This window comes from Lutra lutra, chromosome 2, assembly GCF_902655055.1.
Source record: "Lutra lutra chromosome 2, mLutLut1.2, whole genome shotgun sequence".
In the NCBI taxonomy this organism is placed as follows: Eukaryota; Metazoa; Chordata; class Mammalia; order Carnivora; family Mustelidae; genus Lutra; species Lutra lutra.
The window spans coordinates 33,289,469-33,313,505 of NC_062279.1; the positions used below are offsets into that span (position 1 = coordinate 33,289,469).

Sequence of the window (24,037 nt, forward strand, 5' to 3'; positions counted from 1 at the left end):
ACATATGAAAAATCTAATTTCTGCCATCCAAGAAGAGGGAATTATCCAAGAGGGATAAGTGTTTATGTCACTTACAGTGGTTTTCACGGAGTATTCAATGCGCCTCATATCTCAGTAATTTTTAGTGACAGCTGAATGCCCAGATTGCTCCATTAAGTGAGTACTGAGATATTCGATCTTTCCGTACTCTCCATGCTGATATTTGTTCCAGCCCCATACTTAGGCACACTGCCTATGTGAGAGTAAATGGTTACTTGTATTTATGATGGCTCAAAACTTTGTGTGCCTTCACTTTTGCTTTTATCGCATTTTATTGTGCGCTTCTGTCTATAACAAGTCACCTGGACAAAAAAATAAATAAGAACACCTTAGAAGTTTCACACTGAGATCTTACAGTAAGCAATTGTAAGATCCTTAGTTTTTTTTGTTCTTGTTGTTTTGTTTTTTCTCTTTGTTCTGAATTGAGACTTTCAGGGTCTTCTCTTTTTGCTCCAAGGACCTTGGTCTTGCCAGTGGCATTCCATATAGTAGATAAACAAGGAGGTGGTGTTTTGATTGGAATCCCTTGCTTGTGGTGATAATCATTGTACTCCAGAGGCTCTGACCGGAAAGATGGACAATGTCCAGTGAGATTTATTGTGACTTCTAAAATCAACTGGTCATTTTTAAAAAGGTTTTATTTAATTATTTGAGAAAGGGAAAGACCGAGATAGTGACAGAGAGCACAAGTGGGGAGGTGAGGGAGAAGCAGGCTCCCCACTGAGTGAGGAACCCCATGTGGGGCTCGATCCCAGTATGCTAGGATCATGACCTGAGCCGAAGGCAGACATTTAACTGACTGAGCCACCCAGGCACCCCTCAACTGGTCATTTTTATAGACAGCATATTGTGTTATCATCCATCCAATGGGAAAAGATCATTTCTAAGTCTCTGTTTAATTTACATTTTGCATCTTAGGGATTGTATAATAGGGATGTAATGCAGTATGGGTCTAGGAGTTTTTCTGGTGAGTGGATTCTAATGTCATACTTAATAGCTTTCTCCAGGACGGCTGTATACCTCATTTGTCAACTTTAAGCACTGTCTTATACTAATTTCTAATGTCTTGAATTTGTTTTCTTCTGATAAAAGTATTGTGTGCTTTCTGTCAACTTTGCAGTTATGGTATTAAATTCTAATTCTAATCAACTATAAACATCTTTGTTGGTCTCTTCTTTGAGAGCCCTTAGGTTGATGATTGTAGAGTTACCTAAAGATCAATTCTAGGGGTACCTGGGTGACTCATTTGGTTAAGTGTCCCACTCTTGATCTCAGCTCAGGTCTTGATCTTAGGGTTGTAAGTTCAAGCCTAAGCCTACATTAGAAAAAAAAATATATATATATATATATCTCAATTCTAAACAAGTATAAGTTAAAACATTTAGATAAAACTGTATCTGAAAAGTACAGGGATCATTTTTAAAGGAAGGATACCAGAACATATTTCCTTCTCAGATTTTGCAATGCTATTGCTTCTGTAATACTTAAAATGGCCACAGAAATTGTATTTGATGAGGCAACTATTGTAGTCAAACTTGCTTTAATGTATATTTGCACTTCAAAAAAGACTGAGACAGGAGAAGAAGTAGAAGAATGATAGTGTAATGATCTCAGCATCCATTCTCTCTTTTCCGCACTTACCTAACAAGAAAATTTTGATCCTCTCCCAGACTCCCTACATCTTTGCCCTGGAAATTACCTCTAAATGGTAGGAAAGGTTTCATTCCTTCCAGGGAACATGGACCCATTTGATTGATGGTTTAATATCTTCCCCCAAAGTACCAACTAGTATTGGTTATTTCTTTTAATTTCAGAACCTGTTCAGTAGTAACACAGGTCATTACCAATCTCCTGACCCAGACCCTAGGTGCCAAAAAAATTAAATGCTCTCTATAAGCTATAGATACCTGCAAGGTATCAGCCTCCTGATGACGAGTAGCAAACTGGAGTGGCCCTAGCGATATGTACATGTTGTCTGATTCATACTCATTTGTATATGGAGGTAAGTTGCTGAGATCGCTAAATAATTAAATCACATCATGTAATTAAACTTACTGTTAGAGTGCTCTTCTCCTTCCATTGTTCTTGCTGACAGCATGTAGACCAGGTTTCACCCCAGTGCAATTAAGCTGATTAGGTAATTCTAAGCTGCTCAAGTGTGTAGTGGGCTTTTCTGTTGTTTCCATTTGTTTTTTGTTTTTTTTTTTTTCTTTTTTTTTTTTTAAGAAGCTTCATAAGTCAAATGCCAGATTCTCAACATATAACTTTAGGTTTCTAAATGATGTGTTAGCTACTTAGGTACACATACACACAAACACAGAGGCACACACACATTTACTTTTTTCCCCCCTGTGCCATGAGGATAAGTATTTTTGACATAAAAAGTTATCTATGGTCTTACTTCTCTTCATGGTACAGGCTCTCTATCCACATTCTTTTAGAGAGGGGAGGGAGAGGTGTAAAAAACCAAAAACCTTTTACTAAATCTGTTGGGTCTTTGATTGCCTTCAGCTCAAAATAATCTACATGTCATAGTGCCATATTTCGGGTTCATGTATTCTCCCCAAGAATCCCACCTTTGAAACTTCCCCACGAAATTTCACAGTCCAGATGCTGAATTGGTAGATTGCTCTCTTTGATCCAGGCTCTAGTCCTGACAATAGGTCCATCCAGTTAAAATCATTTTACGTAAGCAGTCAGGTATGCATTAGGAGAGCTATAGAAACAGAAGGACAACAGTTAATGATCGGAGGAGGGCCAATCCTGGTTTCAGAGTTCTGAGGGTAGCCAGTCAAGAAGATTTCTAGCTGTCAGGCCCAGATGGAGTAAGGGCAGGCAGTGGCAATTCGACAGAGTTTCCTGGTTTGCAGTTGGACTGGCAACAGGCACAGGGACTGTCTATACATGACCTGTTTGTGATTTCTTTGAATATATATCATGGTGTCCAAGTTCAGCTTACATGGCTTCAGTAAAACTACAGTGTCCTGTTCTCAAGGATTTCAAGTTAGAAGGTTAGAGAGAAATTGGAAGTGTTAGTTTGGAGAGTGGTAGCGAATAATTTCGGATCCAGCCAGCTTACGGGAAGAAACAAAACCTCAAAGACAATGAACAGAGCTAGAATCTAATCTTCATATGTGTGTATTCTACTGAAACATTAGTTTTCTCTCTACAACCACCCCCATTTCCATCGAAGATAACCATAGTAAGACTAATTTGTTTGCCGATCACTTCTAGTTTCAATAAAGTTGGTTTGATAAGTCCAGCAAGAATAGTGATTGTAGAGAATCTTTTAATCTGTTGTGCTGGAAGTTTTTAGAAAGAACCTCAGATTTTTAAAAGCCTTTCAAGGCTTGCAGATATCCTGAGCTGCTCGTACCTATCAGGAGTGACCTTCTTACTCACCTGGTAAGGCTGCGGGGATCCCTGTTTTCAAGGGGACTTATTGATTCCATAAAGTCCACAGGAGCTCCTTAAAGCTTCCTGGTTATATCTGCCTCTGTGCCCAACTCTCTCCAACGTGGCCTTCTAATCAAAGCCTTAGTAGCCTAACGTTTTCATTTTTGTGCTGTTACAAGGAGAATAGATTCTAAGGGAACTTATACAAATAACTGTATTGCCATGAATTAAGAATACTAAGAGTTTCTGAATTCTGGAGGGATCAAGTGGGGTGGATAAAGATGTTTCCATTCTGCCTGTAAAGGTATATTTTACCAAACTGCTGTCATTGTTCACTTAGGAAGAAAGGTTTCCTTATATCTGGAAAACAAAATATTAAAGAGCCAGCAGTATTTCAAATAAAAAGTCATAACACTGATCTTTCTCATCACTTTTCTCGTCCCTTGTAATTCTTGTTGATCTTGGTCTTTCATTTTATGAAGACCGTCAGTGTTTTTTTTTTTTTTTCATTAAAGTTCTGTAATTTCTTAACCTAGTTCAGTGATAGAACCTGAAAGTTCTTAGAAACCTGTATTCTCTAGTACTTGTCACAGTCCTTTCCATGAATTTCTCTAAAAATGAAAGTGACGCTGGCAGGAATACTGTTGCAAAAGCGTCGGAATAAAACAATAAACTTCCTGTAAATGACCAAAAACGTAAAAATGGCAGTCATTGAAGATCAGGGAATCGCTCACCATTGATAAGGAAACTTGGTTATTTCTGTGATGCAGGACATTTAAGATAATAACTTGAATTGCAAGAGATAACATTATACCAGGACATTCTAGATATTTTAGAAATCTCAATCAATTGTAGAATATTGGTATTAATAACATTTACCCATATAATATAACCTAAGAATGTTTCAGTTTAAGTAATCTCTAACTCCAGCATGGGGCTCAAACTCCCTACCCTGAGACCAAGAGTCAGATGCTCTTTTTTTTTTAATTTTTAATTTTTTATTAACATATAATGTATTATTAGCCCCAAGGGTACAGGTCTGTGAATTGCCAGGTTTACACACTTCACAGCACTCACCATAGCACATACCGTCAGATGCTCTTCTGACTGAACCAGCCAGGTGGCCCAAGTATAACCTAAGAAGATATATTATCATTTATTTCACAGTTATCCCATATAATTAATTTACCACTAAGCCTAATTAGTGTAACCTACCTCTTTCTCTTTCTCTCCACCCCCCTCCTTTTTTCGTATGGAGACAGAACAAATCTTTTGAGATGTTTTAGAAATTGCTCAAGCCTAAAAAATAGTTTGAGGCCAAGAAGACTTCATTTAGAAATTGAATTTTGGGAATTGTGTCAAAAATATCAAAAATCTTTAGGCATTTAACTAAGATTACAGATAATTATGAAGCAAAACTTAATTATCCATTTAACCAAACTGACAAAAAGAATTCAAAGACAAGTATAGAAGGGTACATAGTCCGAGCAAAACTTAGTGGTTTCAGTACCAGGAAGATTTGGGTTTGCTTCAGTAATCCAAGACCTGATGATAAAGATAATGTGAAGTGCAGAAAATTAATTTGATAAAACATTTGTTTCTAGGCGAATTACTTAAGAGGTAAAGAAAAATTTTTCACAGTATCTTATCAAGAGCAGACCAACCCTCCAGGAAACATTGTCCTTCCAGCAGATTTAGATTTATATTAAGCACACAGGTGGTATTAAAGCTTGATTTTAAGACTCCTATTATAACCATTTAGTTTTTAGCCAACTTGACCATATAAGGTTTCTTCTCCCCACTCCTCCACCTCCCCACCCCCCAGTCAACTTTCTTTGCCCATAGTTGGTCCTTTCTATTAGCCTTAATTATATGTTAGAATTCTTTTTTTTTTTTTTTTTAAGATTTTATTTATTTGAGAGAGAGCTAGGGAGCAGAAGCAGGGGGGAGGAGCAGAGGGAAAGGGAAAGGCAGAAGGAGAAGCAGACGCTCCATTAAGCGGGGAGCCCAATGCTGACTTGATCCCAGGTCTCTGGGATCCTGACCTGAGCCCAAGGCAGAGGCTTAACCAACAGCGCCATCCAGGCGCCCCTATATATTAGAATTCTTAACCCTTGGAAACCTTAATTTTTAGTGAAAACTAAGTCCTTCTGAACTGTTTGTTATATCAGCATTCTTTAAGTTGGTTGTGAATATTTCATGATCTCTTAGAAGCATACACTTTCTCATAGTACAGTTTATTTTGCATGTGGTACCAAACATGGATACTGGCAGATCCAAGTATCTTTAGTTTCTCGGTAGTAAGCCAAAAGGAGATAAACTTCTGTAAATAACCAATGTTTCTGTATTTCATATTATTTGGAAATGATCTAGAGAGTCAACGAAATGCCATCACTTAACCTAGCACAACTCTTACCAGTGGATATCAAAGAAATTTAGCTACTTTTAGGTAGATATACCATAGAACAATCATTGTTGGAATGATTACCTAAAAAGTCTCCTCCTACTTCTATTTAACTCCCCTTTTGAACAACCATTTTTAGATTCCTTATTAAGATTTCATGAGACATTAAAGCAGTTAGCTATCATTTTAAGTTATCTTTCTTGCTGACAAAGTTTGTAACAGAGATTGTATGAGTTCATTTGACTTTTAGTAAACACAGGTGGAATGTGTTATACTTACTACTGATAACTTTAAAATTAAACCATCAAAATCAAACTAGCTCTTGCCAAAGAATTATAGGAGACCATGTGAACTTGATATACCTATGAGTTCACTTCCATTATATTTCTGAGATTTAGAAATACTTAATTTGATAAGTACTTATTTATCCGTAAGCTGGCTAAATAGAGTTCTTGATGAATTAATTTGGCAATAATATCTAGATGTAGAAAGATGTCATATATGACCTGCATCCATAGAGGAATATAAAAAGGCAGACACAGAGACTTTGTAGCTTCCATTCTTAAAATTTTAGCTGTAAATCAAGCGTAGTACAAAATTCACGAGTTTATGAATCCTGGTGTCTGTGCAGATGGAACAGGAGAAAGTTACCCACTTAGATGGTTCTAGTTTTTTGCTAATATTTGTGGAGAAGTCTTTTAGGATTTGTCTTTGTCCTCGACAAGTGGTCTTTATGATGGCTGTGGACCAGATTGGGCAAAGGAGCTTTTGCAACTCCTGTCTTATTTTTGGTCATAGAGATGGTATAGCTTCCGTTCCTCCTGGGGTGTTTGCACTTCAAAGACATGGTAAGATTTACATCTTCAATGACAGATAGGAATGCAAGTTTTCTCCTGGGATTTTTGGAGTGTGTTTGTCTATCAGAAATCTGGGGCAAATTTCTCATTTTTCTTGAGTGCACAACAATTGTACTTTCAATGTCCTGATTATTTTTATGATGTCTTCAAATGTCTGAAGGCAAATAGGAAAGGGTGAGTGGACTTGAAGTTGCTCTTAAGAGTCAATAATTTTGTATCTCTAAAGATTCAAGGTACAAATCAAGAATTATTCATTCTGATTCTTTTTGTTTTGTTTTTTGGTGGTTTTGTTTTGTTGTTTCTCGGTCTACATTTCTGCAAGCTGTGTTAAAAGAATTGGGTAGTTTTTTTCCCACTGTAATAATTTTATTATTAAAGCATTTGACTGGCTCACCCAAGCACACTATTTTGATGTTGCCTTTTTATCAGGGAGAATACTGTCTATTAATATGTAAAATACAAGATTTTTTTGTGTTCTAGAACCTCAGGGTTTAGAGTGTATGCCTTTTTTTTTTTTAAGATTTTATTTATTTATTTGACAAAGAGAGATCACAGGTAGGCAGAGAGGCAAGCAGGGGGTTGGGGGAAGCAGGCTCCCCACTGAGCAGAGAGCTGGATATGGGGCTCCATCCCAGGACCCTGAGATCATGACCTGAGCCAAAGGGAGAGGATTAACCCACTGAGCCTCCAGGCGCCCTAGTGCCTGCCTTTGAAAAGACTGTACAAACTGTTCAGCAATGGCCTTTGTACCTTCTCCTGCTTTCTGAGTGCCCAATTTAACCTTAGATCAGTTCACCTGAAGGGGAAAATCCTCTACTTAGGTTTCTGTTAATCCCTGAGTGTCAGCCTCCTGCTGAACCATTTCCTGGTCGTGTACAGGAGGGTCTGGAGCTTTTTCCGGCCAACTGTTACCTCTGTGAGGGAGGTTTTATATGGCGGGGGTGGGGGTGGGGTTTGGCTTGTGTGGTAACTACAGTATTATCATGGTTGTGAAGAACACCCCTTAGCAGCCAAATATATTCCCAGTGAGGGGGCTTGTGAACGGCCACTAATCTTTTTAATTCCTCTTTAAAACTTGTAGGATCTTCTAAAAGTAAGGGTAAAGGGCTTGGTAATTTAGATGTGCTGTCGTTCACGGGACACACATTCTTTGAATGGAGGTCCACGATATATCCACAAAAGCCCTGAAACTCAGAGCCTGATTACATAGCCCAGCAAAAAAAGAGCCTTATGGTTTGTTTATCCCAGATGCTTCTCATAAATTTGCTTCCTGGCCTTCTGCATTTATATGAGTAACTTTTGCATTTGGGGCCTAGAGATGAGGCTGGAATGCTCTGTAAATCTTGTAGGAAAAGAGAGGCTAAAACAGGCAGCTGAATGTTTAACTGATTTTCTGGGAAAGTGGAGGAAAACATTGGGGAGGTAAAGGAATTTGGGGAGGCCATCAGGCCAGGTCTTAAAAAGGGAAATTTATGTTGGATATGGGCTCTAGTTTTTATTCTAATTTCTGTTCTTTCATCTTATTAAGGAAATCTCTACTTTTTCTTTGGTCTTTCTATAGAAACCAGTAAGACAATTGCTTTTGTGATGAGAGCTTTCTATTTTTTTTTCCCCCACATATAGTTTTCCTAAGTCAAAGAATCTGTTGTTATCATCAGTTTCATCCATTGATGAGTAGGATTTTATTCTTCTTCTTTTTTTTAAGATTTTATTTTATTTATTTGACAGACAGAGATCACAAGGAGGCAGAGAGGGAGGCAGAGAGAGAGGAGGAAGCAGGCTCCCTGCTGAGCAGAGAGCCGGATTCGAGGCTAGATCCCAGGACCCTGAGACCATGACCTGAGCCGAAGGCAGAGGCTTTAACCCACTGAGCCACCCAGGCGCCCCGGATTTATTATTCTTAATAGCTATTCAAACCAGTAAGCCTTTTTATGGCTTAACTAAGCATGCAAGAGGCAGTCCAAAGGAAAGTGCAAAAGGTGTGGCCCGCATAAGATCCAGAAAGTTCTCTCCTGAGTTAGACCAAGAAAGTGAAGCCCTGTGTTGTCATGGGTGGTAAGAATGGTGTAGTGGAACCATGTCTGTGGTCTGCCATGGGATCATGTGATGCCTCTAGTCATAGAACCACTGGTCTGTGACATGGGAAGGCACTGCTGGAATGCAACTTTTCCAGCACTGCCAAGAAACAGAGGTTGAGAGGACAAAGGCCCTTCACAGACTGGGACCTGTATGACAAATTTCCGTGAGAGCTGGCGTGGCTGGACAAAGAGTGCTGCTTTTGACTCTGTGTCACAGACTCTCAGGCTATTCGACTGGCCACACACTATGCACCTGTACTTGCCCCTTCCGGCGGGCAGAGACCTGAGGGAATATTCTCACTGGTCACGAAGCTAGCATCTCAGTGCATGAAAGAAGATGAAAGGAAAACTTCCTCTGGTTTTTACGTAGGAGACCCACAGCAAAGTTGTCTAAACAGACACTGATCTGGTGAGAACCTTGAGTCTGTGCTGCCGGCGGGAAACACAGGCTAATGGGACCTCTGTCTGGATTCTAGCCTATGGTTTTCTCTCTTACAACAGTGACATAAAAGACTAAGAGGAGAACGATGGCCATCTCTTGAAGGAAAAGGATCAATAGGAAGCAAGAGTGCCCTTACTAGATTTTTGCCAGAGTCGCTATACCCAAGGAACTAGCTCACGCTAATATTTTTCTCTTGCTAGTCTGATTTGGGGGGGAGGGTGGGGAGGGAAGGAAATTCACCATTTTCATTTCCACCATATCCCACAGCCAGAGATCAGGAAAACTGACATGGTAAGAATTTTTACCATCTGCCAGCTTCTGTCAGAGGTGCTGGGATCTCTCAGTCACAGAGGCTCTGGAGGGAGCAGTCCCAGTGAGTGGAGGGCTCCATGTTGGGGCACCAAATCTTCAGGGGAAGAACACTTTTTCCTTCTCCTTTTTAAGTCCCTTACCTGGACTAATAATTAAATTGATATAAAACAGGTTAACAGGAGAAAACAAATTGATTTCCTGCATAGGGGAACCCCAGAGAGATGAGGCTCCCAGACAGCCAGGCGGTTGAGGCCTATATGTCACTCTGAGTGAAGGAGAAGAGGTGAGGTTGTGGGACTTCACAGGAGAGGAAGATAATTCACAGGAAGATAAGAGAAGCAACTGCTCAATAAGCAAATGTTTGCCATGTCCCAGGAACCAGTCTTTATGATTTAAAAATTTAACTCTGGCATTAGCTCTCTTCCTGATTCAGACTCGATCTAAATTGTTTTAGACAGTTAAGGGAGAAGTAAAAAGCTCTTAATGAGTCTTGGCCTTGATTGTCTTATCTTGAAACAGTCCACATGCAACCATGGCATGTTTTCAGGTCGTGTATTCTCCTCCCCCTGACTTTGTAAGGAAAAATATGTAAAAATTTTTAGGCATTTTTTGGAGTGCTGAGTACCGGGGTTTCTTGACGTTGCCATTTTTTCCTCAAAAACAAAACAATCTGCTGGATGGAAATCTGCTTTTGTCCTTTGCCCATCCATCTGTCCCTTAATTTTCATTTAATAATTAATAATATGCTAATAATAATTTCTTTTATATAGTGAATGCTTATTACATGCCATATAATAACCTGGTCAATTTACACTTACCTCCTTGGAGGTATAAAACAGTTTTATAGTACTACAGTACTATAATACTACAGTATTCTTTTTCTACATGGAAGAATTCAGAGGATAAAGTAGGTTAGATATCTTGCCTAAGATCATATAACTAATTTTAAGAGAACCTGGATTTGAAGCTCTAACTGCAAGCCCCAATTTGTTCCCTTGTATCAAACTGCCTCTTGATAAAAGATATCAGGAGGAACAGTATTTCATGTTTCTAATACAACTTGGAATAAATCTGTTTCTATAGGGTCTGACATCCTCTCTAAGGAGGATAAGGAAATTAAGCCCCCTCAGTTGTACACATTCCACCTCCCAATCAGATGACTGTCAGATCAAGTCAAGGCACAGCTTCTGTTGCTGGTCACTAGTGCCATGTGGTGTCTTGTCAGTCTTTACTAAATACCACATCTCAGCAGGATCAACTAAATCTGTGTATTGGGAAAAATAACAAAGGAATTGAAGGATTTCATATGAGCATCCAAACTTCATCCTCATATCAACATCTTATGTGATTTCCAGAAGAAGGACTTTGTTGTGCAAAGAAGGTCATCTCATTAATAGAAGACAAATCTTGTTCCTCTTACTTTTCTTTATGAATCCTCCTCATAAAGTATTGATTTCTTTTTTTTAAACTAAGTTCTTCTCTACATAAGACCTTTTTTCTCTAGAGCCAACCATTTTAGTCAAAATTCTATTGCTTTTGGAATCATGGAACTGATCATTTGATTTCTGTAATTCCAAATTAGTGATGAATGAAGGAATTAATGGATTGATAGAAATAATGTAAAATTAGGGTATAATTGGTTTGATTAAGCACCTGATACGGAAACAATGGAATCTATGCATTTAAGTTATGTTTGTACTTAATTTTAGAGATTCTATAGCTACATTTTTCTTAAAAGTGGAAAACAAAATCAAAATGGTAAGAACTCTGAGTTTGCAATTTGTAAAAGGGTAAATGAAAATAGTCAATAAACATGTTTTAATATTCAACTTGGCTGGTAACCTAGAAGTATACGTGAAACACTATTCATTTTACCCAGCAATTTATCCAGTCTCCCCAAATGTTTAATTCTGCTGAGGATGAAGAAAATTGGTGAAGTTCTATAACGCTGGAGGCTATGTCAATTTGCAAAGTTGTTTTGAAAATAAATTTAGTCAGACCTCCTATGTGCTTAATAAATATTTGTAACCGAGAATGGTCAGAGTTTCATCATGGCTTCACTGAACCGTTTATTTAGATATGCTTGTCCTTTGCCTTCATGGAACCTCAAGGAAGGTTCGTTTGTATACATGAATAATTATATAGTAGTACAAAGTATTATGGAAGGACAAAGAAGGAATGTATCCCGGAATTTCTGTTGTCCCAGTAGGGCTTTACATATGATGCATCAACTAAATAAAGCCTGAAAGATGAGAACAGGCTATATAAGTCAAACAGGGAGAAATTGATTAGTTAGGCGGAAGGAAAAGCCTGGTGCAGGCAGATCCCAGGTAAAGAGCGCTGGAACCCTGAATGAACTGACAGTCCCTGGAGCCTCCTGGTGGTGTAGTGATCAGGGTGAAGGAGAATGAGCAAGAATGACGATGAAGACTGGACCAGTGATAGTCATTTAGAGTAGTGATGATGTTTAGGGGCAGAGTAGAAGGAATAGGGATGAAAAACAGTTACTGAATTACAAAGATATTTAGGAGACAGAACCAGTAGGGCTTAGTGATACATGGGATGTTGGGGGGGGTGAGCAGGGGGACATAGGGGATGCCCAGCCCTGAGGAACTTGAAGAACTCAGTGACTGCTAAGGTCATTCTTTCTTTTGGGGAACTTAGGCTAAAGAACAGATCTGAGGGGCCAAGTAATAAGTTGTGCTTTAGGCATAAAAAGTTTGAGCGTTCTACAGGGGCCTGGCAGTGGGGGTGGGGCTCAGTCAGTTGGGTATTGACTCTTGATTTCAGCTCAGGTCATGATCTCAGGGTCCTTGGATTGAGCCCCCTGTCAGGCTCTGCGCTTAGCAGGGAGTCGGCTTGGGATGCTCTCCCTCTGTCGGTGCTCCCGCTTGCTAGCTCTCTTTCTCTGTCTCTCTAAAATCTTAAAAAAAAAGAAGTCTGAGGGGCCTATAGGGACATTTATGTGAATGTATCTGGAGGCAATTTCTTATACAAATTTAAATGTCCAGAGAGGGAAATGGGTTGAAGATAGATATTTGTGTCAAATCAGAATATAGGTAGGTGGAGCGTTAGAATATCAATGTAAAATAAAGTTTGAAAATAACTGTTAAATAGTGAGACAATGGCAAGATCAAAACTGATACCTACTCTCAATCATTAAAGAATCTGGCTAATGAAAAGTAATACCATGACAAGATGAAATGACAACTCACAAATATGCACAGAAAACCCCAATATTCAATATGTATCTGATAAAGAGAGATATGGGAAAGAAATACACTGAATGATGAATTGCAGTAGTCTTTGGGAATTTGGTGACAGTGGATAACAATGTTTTCAAGAATAATATTTGTATTTTTCTCTAACATTTCATAATAAGACAATTTGCAATAGAAAACATAAAAGTTAAAGATTATATTTTTTGTTGTATTCGATTTTACTAGAATGTTTGCAAGTTACAAGGTCATCAGGAGATTATACAAGGTTGTTTTCTGTGTATAATATCTCAGATGATAACACAAGACTTAGTTGTATATTCAGTCTTTTGTGTCCTGTCCAAATGAAAGCAGCATAATGGGGAAAATATTATTGTAAGTGTCAACAGAGAGATTTCAACCTAAGCTTGCTCCTTGGAGCTCTCTGACAAGTTGTTATACCTCTGAGGGCCTGAGATAAGATTTGGCCCAGATTTTATCTAAGGTGAACTCCCACTCTGTTTTGCTTGAGTCCAGATCACATACAAAATAATGTATCAAACCACGTTGCAGTCAAATTGGCCCATATTAAAAATTTGAGTTTTGTAACTTATGGGTCACCATCTGAGTTTTTAAAATGTGACCTGACATGTAATGGAAGTGTGTGTTTATTTCAAAAGGAATTTAGTGTTTGTTCCTTATGCTTTTGTTTCCCACCTTTTGTTTCTTCTTTTTGTCATAAAAAGATTGAAAGTCCCTGCTGTATTCATGTGCAGAACATAAAACACGAAGCTCTTCCTGAAAGGTAATTTTCCAAGAATGAAAAATATGAGAATGGTGTTTGATTGTTTGGTTTTCTGTCATTCAGTGTTGCATTAAAACAGCCATTTTTCCATAACTATGAATGGTCTCACTCTCAAAAACTGTCAGTTACAAATGAAAAGCGATAACACTTTGAAAAGCAAAACCTTTTCCCAAATCCCACTATGTTTTTAGAAGAATTTGAAAACTAGTCAGTCGTACACATTCATACACAAATGTATCCATTGTTGGAAAATTTTAAGAAACAATTTCTAAGCTTCATCTTATCTACTATGTTCAGCAAATATTACTCTCCTCTTTTTACATTTTAGAATGAATAATTTTTATACATCTTAGTCTAATCCTTTACATTTTTTCCTAGGTACAGGTTTGTTAGTCTTTCTCTGATTAGTGAATTTTAATAGAAGGTAGACACCATGAAGTAAAATCTAGAATTTGCCATAGTTTACAGAGTTTTTTGTATGCCTTCACTCAACAGATAATTCTGTGTATGTATGTATGTGTGTGTATGCACACACACACACACACACACGAACACAGTATATATAAGTATATATAGAATATATTTGTCTTCTAAGTATTTATTTTTGGAACACATTTTGAAAATAGAGTGAAAGCAAAACAGTAAAAATTTAAATCCTCAATAATCTCATCACACATAGAGAACCACTGGACTAAATCTAGTCTCTTAATATCAGAGTCCTACTGGAGAAACCCTTATCATGGGAACAAGTGTTTCTTGCTAAATCTGATTGTATAGTGCTTGTTTCTGTTCAGGAACAAGGCCTGCCATCAGAAAGAGAGTAAAATCTCTGACTTAGACTCAACGTCAGAAGAGTTTTGTGTAAGATGGGATTGGGAAGGAGATAAACCATAAGTGACTCGTAATCTCACAAAACAAACTGAGGGTTGCTGGGGGGAGGGAGGTTGGGAGAGGGGGATGGGGTTATGGACATTGGGGAGGGTATGTGCTAAGGTGAGTGCTGTGAAGTGTGTAAACCTGGCGATTCACAGACCTGTACCCCTGGGGATAAAAATATGTTTATAAAAAATAAAAATTAAAAAAAAAGTAAAAAAATACCCAGAAGTGTTTTGTGTATAAGTCAAGGGAGAACCAAAATGTTGGTCATTTTAAAAACAAAAAGAACTTTCCCTGTGGCCTTGGGAGATAATGCCACTTGTGCTGGTATGGCTTTAAGAGTAACTCCATCCCATGGATCAGAACAAACATGGCTTCTCCCTCATTCAAAGTATACACAAAGAACTACTTTAACATCGCTTTGGGGCCTGTGTTGTTAAACCAAGAATGCTATCTCTCTGTAGTTTGGTAGTTTATCTTTGCACCTCAGAAAGCTCTTAGTCAACGGCACATAGAAACAGATGTTGGGGGAATGCCTGGGTGGCTCAGTCAGTAAAGCATCTGCCTTCGGCTCAGGTCATGATCCTGGGGTCCTGGGATTGAGTCTAGCATCTGGCTCCTTGCTCAGCAGGGAGTCTGCATCTCCCTCTCCCCACTCCTGTTTTCTTACTCTCTCTCTCTCAAATAAAATCTTTTAAAAAAAATTCTTAGAGACGTTGGGGCCAAGTAGGGCCAATGGTTTATTAGAAATATTCAAATAAACTCTAAAATATGAGTTCTAATGAAGATAAATTTATCTGTCCCTAAGTTTTTAACTTGTATTCCGTGATGGCACCTGCCATGACCTGGAATGCCTTCTCCCGTTCTTCTGTTCAATTCTCGTGGCCAAACTATGCTGAAATGTTTCTTCCTTGTGTTGTTTGCCATGAACCCTCCCAAGGAAAGTCGGACTCTTTCTCCTCACAGAGTTCCTATGACGTTTTGTGTATACTTCCAATATACTGTTGACATGTTGATCATTGTTTGGTAATTTTTTGGTCTCTCATTTAGTGTGTGAGCTCCTTGGATAAGTTAACTAGGTCTTGGTTAACTTTGAATCTCCAATACAGAGAACGTTGACTAACCGTAGTAGGCATGCACACAAACGTCAATTAAAAAAAAGAACATATGAAGGTGAATTATGATAATTTGGGGAATAGTGAATGTGCTTTCATAAGCTCTGCTGAAATCTAAAGTTTCTTGTTTGAGGAACAAAGAATGACCCTTCATATTTCTTGGACTGTGTTGTAAGCATTGTTTATCATCTTCCACTCTGCAAAATTTAAGATCTGCTCAATGGAATAATATCCTAGGCTGACGAGATAGAAGATCGACACAGGTGAGGTGAACTATGCAAATGAAGTGATATAAAAAACATTTCCATTTTTATTAGATGTTGGCAAGAAGGCAGAATAGTTTGAGTTTAAAAAAAAAAAAAGGAAACTTACTGAGACCTGGGGAAAGAGTCTGTGTTTCATAAATTGCATTAAATATTTGGTATGTAAAATTCCAGCTGCTCCGCATTCAGTGGGAGCAGTGCATCCCCTAGCTAATTAAATAACCATATGGAGACAACCCACATTTCTGTAAACAAAAGCGAAGACCCCAGCTCTATTGTGTTGTCTTTAGATTATGCAACTTGATTTTCCCTCCTATGGCTTTCTGCTCAGACTTGCATATTGCTTTGGACCAATATGCTCCCAGACACTGAGCGGAATTTAAAGAGCTCTTTCTGAGGTGCCTTGCTTCATTTAAATATTACAGTGAGGGACGCCTGGATGGCTCAGTGGGTTAAGCCTCTGCCTTCGGCTCAGGTCATGATCCCGGGGTCCTGGGATCGAGCCCCGCATCAGGCTCTCTGCTCAGCGGGGAGCCTGCTTCCTTCCCCCTCTCTCTTTGCCTGCCTCTCTGCCTACTTGTGATCTCTCTCTGTCAAATAAATAAATAAAATCGTTAAAAAAAAATATTACAGTGATATGGGCTCTGGAATACTGGGAAATCTCCTATGGTTAATAACGGCTTGCCTCTTGAAGGCAATGGTTTTGGGATCTGGCTAGCAGGAAATCCATTGTGTATCATCCTCTTGCTTTGCAGGATGACCATGTGCCTGGTGGACGGTATAAGCATTTGCTACGTGTTTGTCGAAATAATAAATGCTTAGCAGCATGTTTTCATGGGTTTTGACCTAGCAAAATTATGCTAGCATACATATGGGTTGCAAATAGTAAAAAAAAGTGTTACAAGCAACAGTTCATATCACGAGGGCTCCAGGATGAAAATAAGAGTTGTACACAAAATTGAAATATAAATATTAGAATAATAAGCTTGGGAATGGAAGTCATAGAGATCATAATTAAATAAATATTTTTCTTTTGTTTGCTCTCCTTTATCCAGGCACTGGCGGTCGTAGTGGTGGCATATTGTATTTATGTAACATTTGGGCATTTACCGCGTATTTTTTATAAACATCATCTCATTTTAATGTCACAAACCACTGACTACTTTCAATTGCTCATTTTTATGAAGGAGAAATTTGAAGCCACATAGTGAAGTTACTCACCTAAGTTCACAGAGGTAACCCAGAGTTTAAGTCAGATTATTTGTTTCTAAAGGTCTTCACTTTTACCACATTTAGTCTTTGGTTAATGGCAGAATTATTGGTTGGACACTGAAACAAATAGGAATGTTTTGTACCAGTAAGAGTACAAGCATACTTGGGAGATAGAAGGGGTACATTTTACCCACAAGAAGTCCTCTTGTGGGTAAAAATATGAAAATAATTTGGAATTTCTCAAAACCTCAACTTCATTTATACTCTAACCCTGTGCAATACCAGCATACTTTGCTGATACCCCAGGGTCTTATGAATTCCACTTTGGAATGACTCTGGCCTCCAGTGTGCCCAATCCTGTTACATATTTAACAGATCAACCAGTGGAATAGTGGCAGTTTTGTATGGTTAAACATGATAGAATAGCATTACCCTGACTACAGCCTCTTTCTTACTGTCTCCTATAATACTCCTTGCTTTTTTCTGTTGTTGTCGTTTGTTTTTTTGATTTATTTCCTTATTTTTAGAGAGACAAGTGTGCATGCAAGTGCACAGGGGGAGGGGCAGAGGGAAAAGGAGAAGTTAAACAGACTCCCAGCTGAGTGCAGAACCCTATGTGGGGCTTGATCTCATGACCCTGAGATCATGACCTGAGCTGAAACCAAGAGTCTGACTCTTAATGGACTGTGCCACCTGGGTGCCCTACTCCTTGTTATTTTTAATTGGAGTTTCAGTAGTTAAATATTCGTGCTCAGAGGTGAAACTTTCCAAATGAAATACTGAAAAAGCTTTCTCATTATGTTATTCTCAAACACGTATTCGTCAACGTCTTTGTTTTCTGACTTTAGTGAGGAGACCCAGTCATTTGATCTTAATTAGTTGAAGACTTGCTGTGTTGTTCTCTCAAAAATATTTTCTCAAGACCTGGTCTAGAATGTGTCCGTAATATACCTGGAACCACAGTCTAGCTAATAGGATAACTGTGTTTGCAATCTTTAAGAATATTCTACTTAATGTAGGCTGTGAGGTACCACACACATAAGGTATCAGTTTATATCTCCTTTTGGTTTTATGAACTGCTCGCTACTGTCATAAGGCACTCACTAAATTACCGTACCAGACTTCCAAGGGTCCATTCATCAGAACTAAAATGGAATTGCAAGGTGATTGGAGTCAGAGACCTGCGTTCAAATTCTCAGCCCCATTGACTAGCTGTATGACCCTAGACAAGGCACAGAATGAAAGCATTTTGTCAAATGCAAAACAGGATAGAATGCCCACCACAGAGTGGATAGGGAGATTAAGTGACCTAATCCACGTAGAAGGCATATCACCATAATCTGTAATCATTCACTACATGGCCACTCTTACATTTATTTTCTGCAATCCTAGTTTCCATGTTTCTTAGCTGTCCCAAATTCAGTAACACTGAGAGCATTCACTTTATTAAGTGAAGCTTGGAGCTCTGGCTTTGTTGAAGAAGGAAGATCTAGTTGTATCAGAGAAGACTCTCTTGCAAAAAACAACAGAAAATCTGACTGTTAGTAGCTTAAATAAGTAAAGATTAAAAAAAATGTCTGGAGATGGATGTCCTGTGGTGTTATGTCAGCCTCTATATTGTCTGCTCCTTTGGGACTTTTTTCCTCTTGATCTTCCCTAGTTAAGGCAGGGACGAAGGCGAGAAGGGGCAGAATGTACCATACCTATTTCCTTTATCAAGAAAATAAAAGTTTTCTCAAGAATTTCTGCTTAGGATTCTTTTGCTAGGAGGTTGTCCCAGGACCGTTGCTACCTGCAAAGTAAACTGACCCCATGACTTCTCCAGCCTCTACTGTAAAAGCAGGTATGGGAGAAGGCAGTTGACTGGGTCATATGGTTGCCAGCATTCATCACACCAGCTTTAAAACTTTTCTTTAAATTAGAAACCAGTGGCAGATGTACTGAGATCATTAGAAACATTTACTCTGAAGCCCAAAAGTATTCATGCTGGCTTCCATAAAACCATTTATTAAAGTAAGTTGTCTCTTCCCACCCCTACCCCCAGCCCCCAGGCCCCTGCCACCGCTGAGAAGAGAATCTCTTGGCAGCTTTTAAGCCCCTGAAAAGTACCCATGTCACCTCCTTTCTTTCTGTCACATCCCTTTTGCTTGATGAATCCCCTGAGAATTTCCATGAGCATTTAGGTTCTAAGCAGTAGGTGGGGTGGAGGACAGTGGACAAATGGAGGCAGATGACTTCCAGCCTCGTGGGATAAGGAAGGGGTGTCAGCATGGAGGTCGGCCTGTGGGGGAAGAACCCAGCCTTCTTGCAGAACCGAAGCCATCCGAAGGGCAGGGCTGTAACGTGAACTTGATCCTGAGCCCACCATGGGACTTAGGGGAGGAGGAGTCGGGCTAGGGAACAGTGTTAGGTAAACACCATTCCCAACACTTCACTATACAAAGGTGCAGGGGGGGAAGCAAACAAACAAAAAAATCATTTATTTCTTTGTTGAAAGGATACAAATAAATGGTGGTATGTATGTAGATCTATCTATGATCTCACATTCCCACTGCTACCCTTGATAAATAGATTTTTTCCTTTGTTTCTTGTTTTCATGGGTTCTGGCCCTTTTCCTATACACACATGACTTTGACATGGCTTCAGTAATAATTAAGATGTAATGTTACAATTTGCCTTATCTTCCCCCCCCCCCCCGCCTTCTATGGGCATTAAGATTGATTGATTCTTTTTTTTAATTTTTTTATGAGCAATCATCTGATTTATAAAAAAAAAAGCAACAATATTTAAAATGATACAAATTATCAATTTCAAAACAATACCAAAAAGTGAGTGTATTTAACCATACTCAGCTCATAACAGGAAAAGGGTAAGAAGAATAATTCATGCTATAGCATGTTGCTAATATGAACCGGCAATAGAAAAAGTTGGTAAAGGAAGGCAGAGGAACTCTATCTTTTAAGAATTAGAACCGAGGGGCTCCGTAATCATCTGGCATCCGCTCAATGTTGTACCTATGGTTAGAAATGTACATGATGGGAACTCCAGGAATCTTCCGGATCCTTCGTTTAAGGTCTCGGTCAACTGTGGCCACAATGTAACACTTGTGCTGAGTTACTCTCTGCACTAAGCAGTCATCTGCGTAGGTTCCTCTGTGTGTGCATGGTAATCGTTCAAATCTTGGATCCTTGGCAATCCTTAGAGCCACTCGATACTTCTGCCCCAGTTTCTCAATTTCAGCCATTACACAGTCAGTTATACAAGGGATACACTTGGCATAAAGACAGTCCCTCATTGACTGTACTAAGTCAAGTTTGGCTTTAATGGAAAAGTTGATAAAGTTGGTATCAACCAGGATGTGGTAAGGTGGGCCCAGCTGTGTGTTATATTGGAAGAATAAGCAGGAAGGATGTTGGGGGACTTCTCTTTCCTTGAGTGCACTGGGATCTTTCTTTTCTTTTTTTTTAGGTTTTAATCTATCCTTTTCTTTAAGCCTCTGATCTCGGAGACTAAGCATTCACTTCATTGTCGCATACTTCCTTGCTTTCTTTTGCTTCCCCATGTTCACGTCGTGCTCTCGTTTCTCAAGATTGATTGATTCTTAATGGAGGTCCTTGAGTTGGCCGGGACACTTACGTGCATACTTTCCTCTTCCACTCTCCTGCTCTGTTTCAGGTGAAAGCAGAACCTGTTACTTTATTTAAAGGGTATTTCTTAAAATAACAGGAGGGTAGCCTCGTTGCTTTTAGAACAGCATTTTGTAAATTGGGTGGTTTAAACTCGATTTTGATCTAGTGCCTTTGTCATTTTAGTTATTCTGATAAATGTGACCTTATTATTTATTTAAGAGTAGTTATTTATGATGCTCCCTGCATTGCTTCTCTACCTTTTGGCTAAGATCAAGTGTATGATGCTCCCTGCCCCCATTTTAGTAGTTACTTTGGACATTCACGCACTGTTACTAGTCAAGCAAGATGCACCCTTCACAGCCTGTGCCTGTGACTGTTCATTCAGGCTCTCACCTTAGGGTTTGGATATCCTTTATCAGGTGACCCTCTTCTACAGCAGCGAATTACTTTGGACAGAACTCAAGCCCGTGATGGGAGTGTGAGCTGTTTGATGTCCATATAAAATCTCTTAATACCTTTGTCGTTTCCTCTAATGCATGGATTTACAAAAGCCTGAGGGACTTGGTATTTATTGAAGATGGAAATTGGCATGAGCGGTCAGTAACAAAATGAATTAATATATGATCTATTTCATGAAGTCCATTGGAAATGTAATCTAAAACACTAAAAGAAACCCTCTCAGATTCTGTCCTAAGGGCACCTGGGTGGCTCAGTGGGTTAAGCGTCTCCTTCAGCTCAGGTCATGATCTCAGAGTCCTGGGATCGAGCCCCGCATCGGGCTCTCTGCTCAGCAGGGAGCTTGCTTCCTCCTCTCTCTCTGCCTTCCTCTCTGCCTACTTGTGATCTCTGTCTGTCAAATAAATAAATAAAATCTAAAAAGATTCTGTCCTGAAACCCTTCTTATTCCATATGGCATATACACATTTTATTTTCTGGGTAACTATGTTGTACTATATTATGACATAAATTGTTTATTCTCTTGCTATTTAGAGCATTTGCTTTATGATGCATTTTTGTTTTATGATGACTTTTTTTAAAGATTTTTTTTTTAATTTATTTGACACAGAGTTCACAAGTAGGCAGAGAGGCAGGCAGAGAGAGAGAGGAGGAAGCAGGCTCCCTGCTGAGCAGAGAGCCCGATGTGGGGCTCTATCCCAGGATCCTGGGATCATGATCTGAGCTGAAGGCAGAGGCTTAACCCACTGAACCACCCAGGTGTCCCTCTGACTTTTATATTACAATAGCATTTTTAAAGCTTACAATACCTTAAACGCTTTATTGTGTGAGGTCTTCCCCCTTATGCTGATGTATTTAGTGGAAGAAATAGTTTAGAGATGCAAGCTCTTGTTTCGTTTAACTTATTGTGGGGGCCGTGGGGTGCTTTTGTGTTTCCATGGCTAGACGGGTTTTTCATAACTCGCTGTCTTTTATTTCCTCACATAAAAATAGAATTAGGGGCAGCCATACCTCTTGTGTCCTAGTCCCTTCCCCTTGATTTGCATTTGAGAATGCCCCAAGTCTTAAAATATTACCCCCTAGTATTGTGACTTGGGTTTACCTTTGATGGTACTTACTTCATATAGGTGACTGACTTAAGTGCGACACATAAGAGGCTTGGTTGGTTGTTCTGAATGACACTGGAGGGACACAGCGAGCCGGGTAAATCACGGGATGCACCCTGTCTGTCATCTAGGCTCGCTCTGAATGAACTGGATTGTTCCTCCAGTGCTTTCCTTAGGTCCTTTTTCCCAGCTTCTTCCTGGAGACAGGTTTGCTTTGAATGTGAATAACCCTTTCCGGGGCATAGCTGATCTCACTACTGAAATTCTTGCTTTCTTTGATCTTTCTCTGGAGTAGCCATGGAAGTTGCACTTGTTCCTTCTGGTCATTTCCAAAGTGTTTAGTTAGTGCTCAGATCATGCTCCCCTTGACTTTGCCATAGTTTTCCGGGACTTAAGTCCCTGCTAAGTGTAGTGAACAGGTAGTGAAGCAAAGTCTTGGCTTCTACTTTTCCCTTTTTATTTTGCTTCTCTCTACTTACCAGTTCCTTAAATTTAGGGAAGAATCATGTCCATTTTTTTTAATCTTTGAAGAAACCTAATTATAGGTCCCAAAGTAAAAGCTCACGGCTATCTTAGGGATTCGTTTTAGTTTGTCGCCTTGGAAGTGAGATTCGCAGTATATCGAGGGGAGTGTCGGGGCAGAGAACGGAGCTGTGAGCCTGCGGAACACATGTGCATTCCTTTTAGAAGCGTCAGTAGGTTGGTGAGGTTTTGGAGAAAACTCTTTCTAAGGTAGACTACCAGCCAATCTCCAGTTTCAGAGGTAGAAAAAGTAAACAATTTGGAATTCTTTTCACATGTCGTAAGACTGAGTATCCTCTGACAACATGGTCATCACCCACGCTCGTTTATGAGAGAACAGAAGCTGTTTCCGCCATTATTTCAGAGTCTGAGGCAGCTTGGGGCTCCCATTGAACACCTTGAGATAACCACTCACCAGGCTGAATCTTAAGGTTCAGCCTCTCACCCATCCAGATGTTGTCTCTGTTCTTTCAGCAAAGACCTGCAGACTCCAAAGTGTGGTCTGAGGGATTCTATTCCTTATTTTCTGCGTCTGGTGACCCTGAAGGTGTGTCCAGCTAGTGGTCCCATACTACACAACTTCAGCCTCTAAAAGAGAATTATCTGCACAGGCCTTACAAGCATGCTGTGTGGACAGGATGCGGTATTTCCCAGCTCAGATTCTTGGAGCCAGTGGGGGTTATGCTTTGCGTCCTGATGCGTATGCTGTCACTACAGGCGGTGTCCTCATGGCCTCTTCGATTTTGCAGGAAGTGACAATGGCGAAGCCCTCCCGGAGTCCATCCCCTCAGCTCCTGGGACGCTGCCTCACTTCATCGAGGAGCCAGACGACGCTTACATCATCAAGAGTAACCCCATCGCGCTGAGGTGCAAGGCAAGGCCAGCCATGCAGATATTCTTCAAGTGCAATGGCGAGTGGGTCCATCAAAATGAGCACGTCTCCGAGGAGAGTCTGGATGAGAGTTCAGGTAAGGATGAGAAACCATTCTTAGATCATCACCTGGTGTCCTCCCATGGTTGTATGGCTGGGAAAAACTGTGCGGGTCACCCATCGGTGATTTATTTGAATGACTACTAGTGAAAATTAATAACATAATTAATCTAATTAATATAATACAACATAATAATATAATTAATATTGAATGAATATTAACATCTCCCGGAAATATAAGGTGCTACCATACGCTTGCTTATTTATTTATTTATTTATTTTAATTCAATTAACCAACTTACAGTACATAATTAGTTTCAGATGGAGTGCTCAATAATTTATCAGTTTCGTGAAATGCCCAGTGCTCATCACATCACGTGCCCTCCTTAATGCCCAT

At 39.5% G+C, this 24,037-nt stretch overlaps 1 protein-coding gene and 1 pseudogene across 10 annotated transcripts in view; one reads left to right on the forward strand and one right to left on the reverse strand.

Annotated features, from left to right (window-relative positions):
* UNC5D (unc-5 netrin receptor D) overlaps positions 1-24,037 on the forward strand; it is a 558,362-nt gene that overhangs the window by 293,942 nt on the left and 240,383 nt on the right. For all 10 annotated transcript variants that reach the window (XM_047717048.1, XM_047717051.1, XM_047717050.1 and 7 more), the window contains exon 2: positions 23,459-23,677. In XM_047717048.1, coding sequence (XP_047573004.1) covers positions 23,459-23,677 — 219 coding nt within the window. The remainder of the gene's footprint in view (positions 1-23,458; positions 23,678-24,037) is intronic.
* LOC125092733 (rRNA-processing protein FCF1 homolog) lies at positions 19,801-20,558 on the reverse strand (annotated as a pseudogene).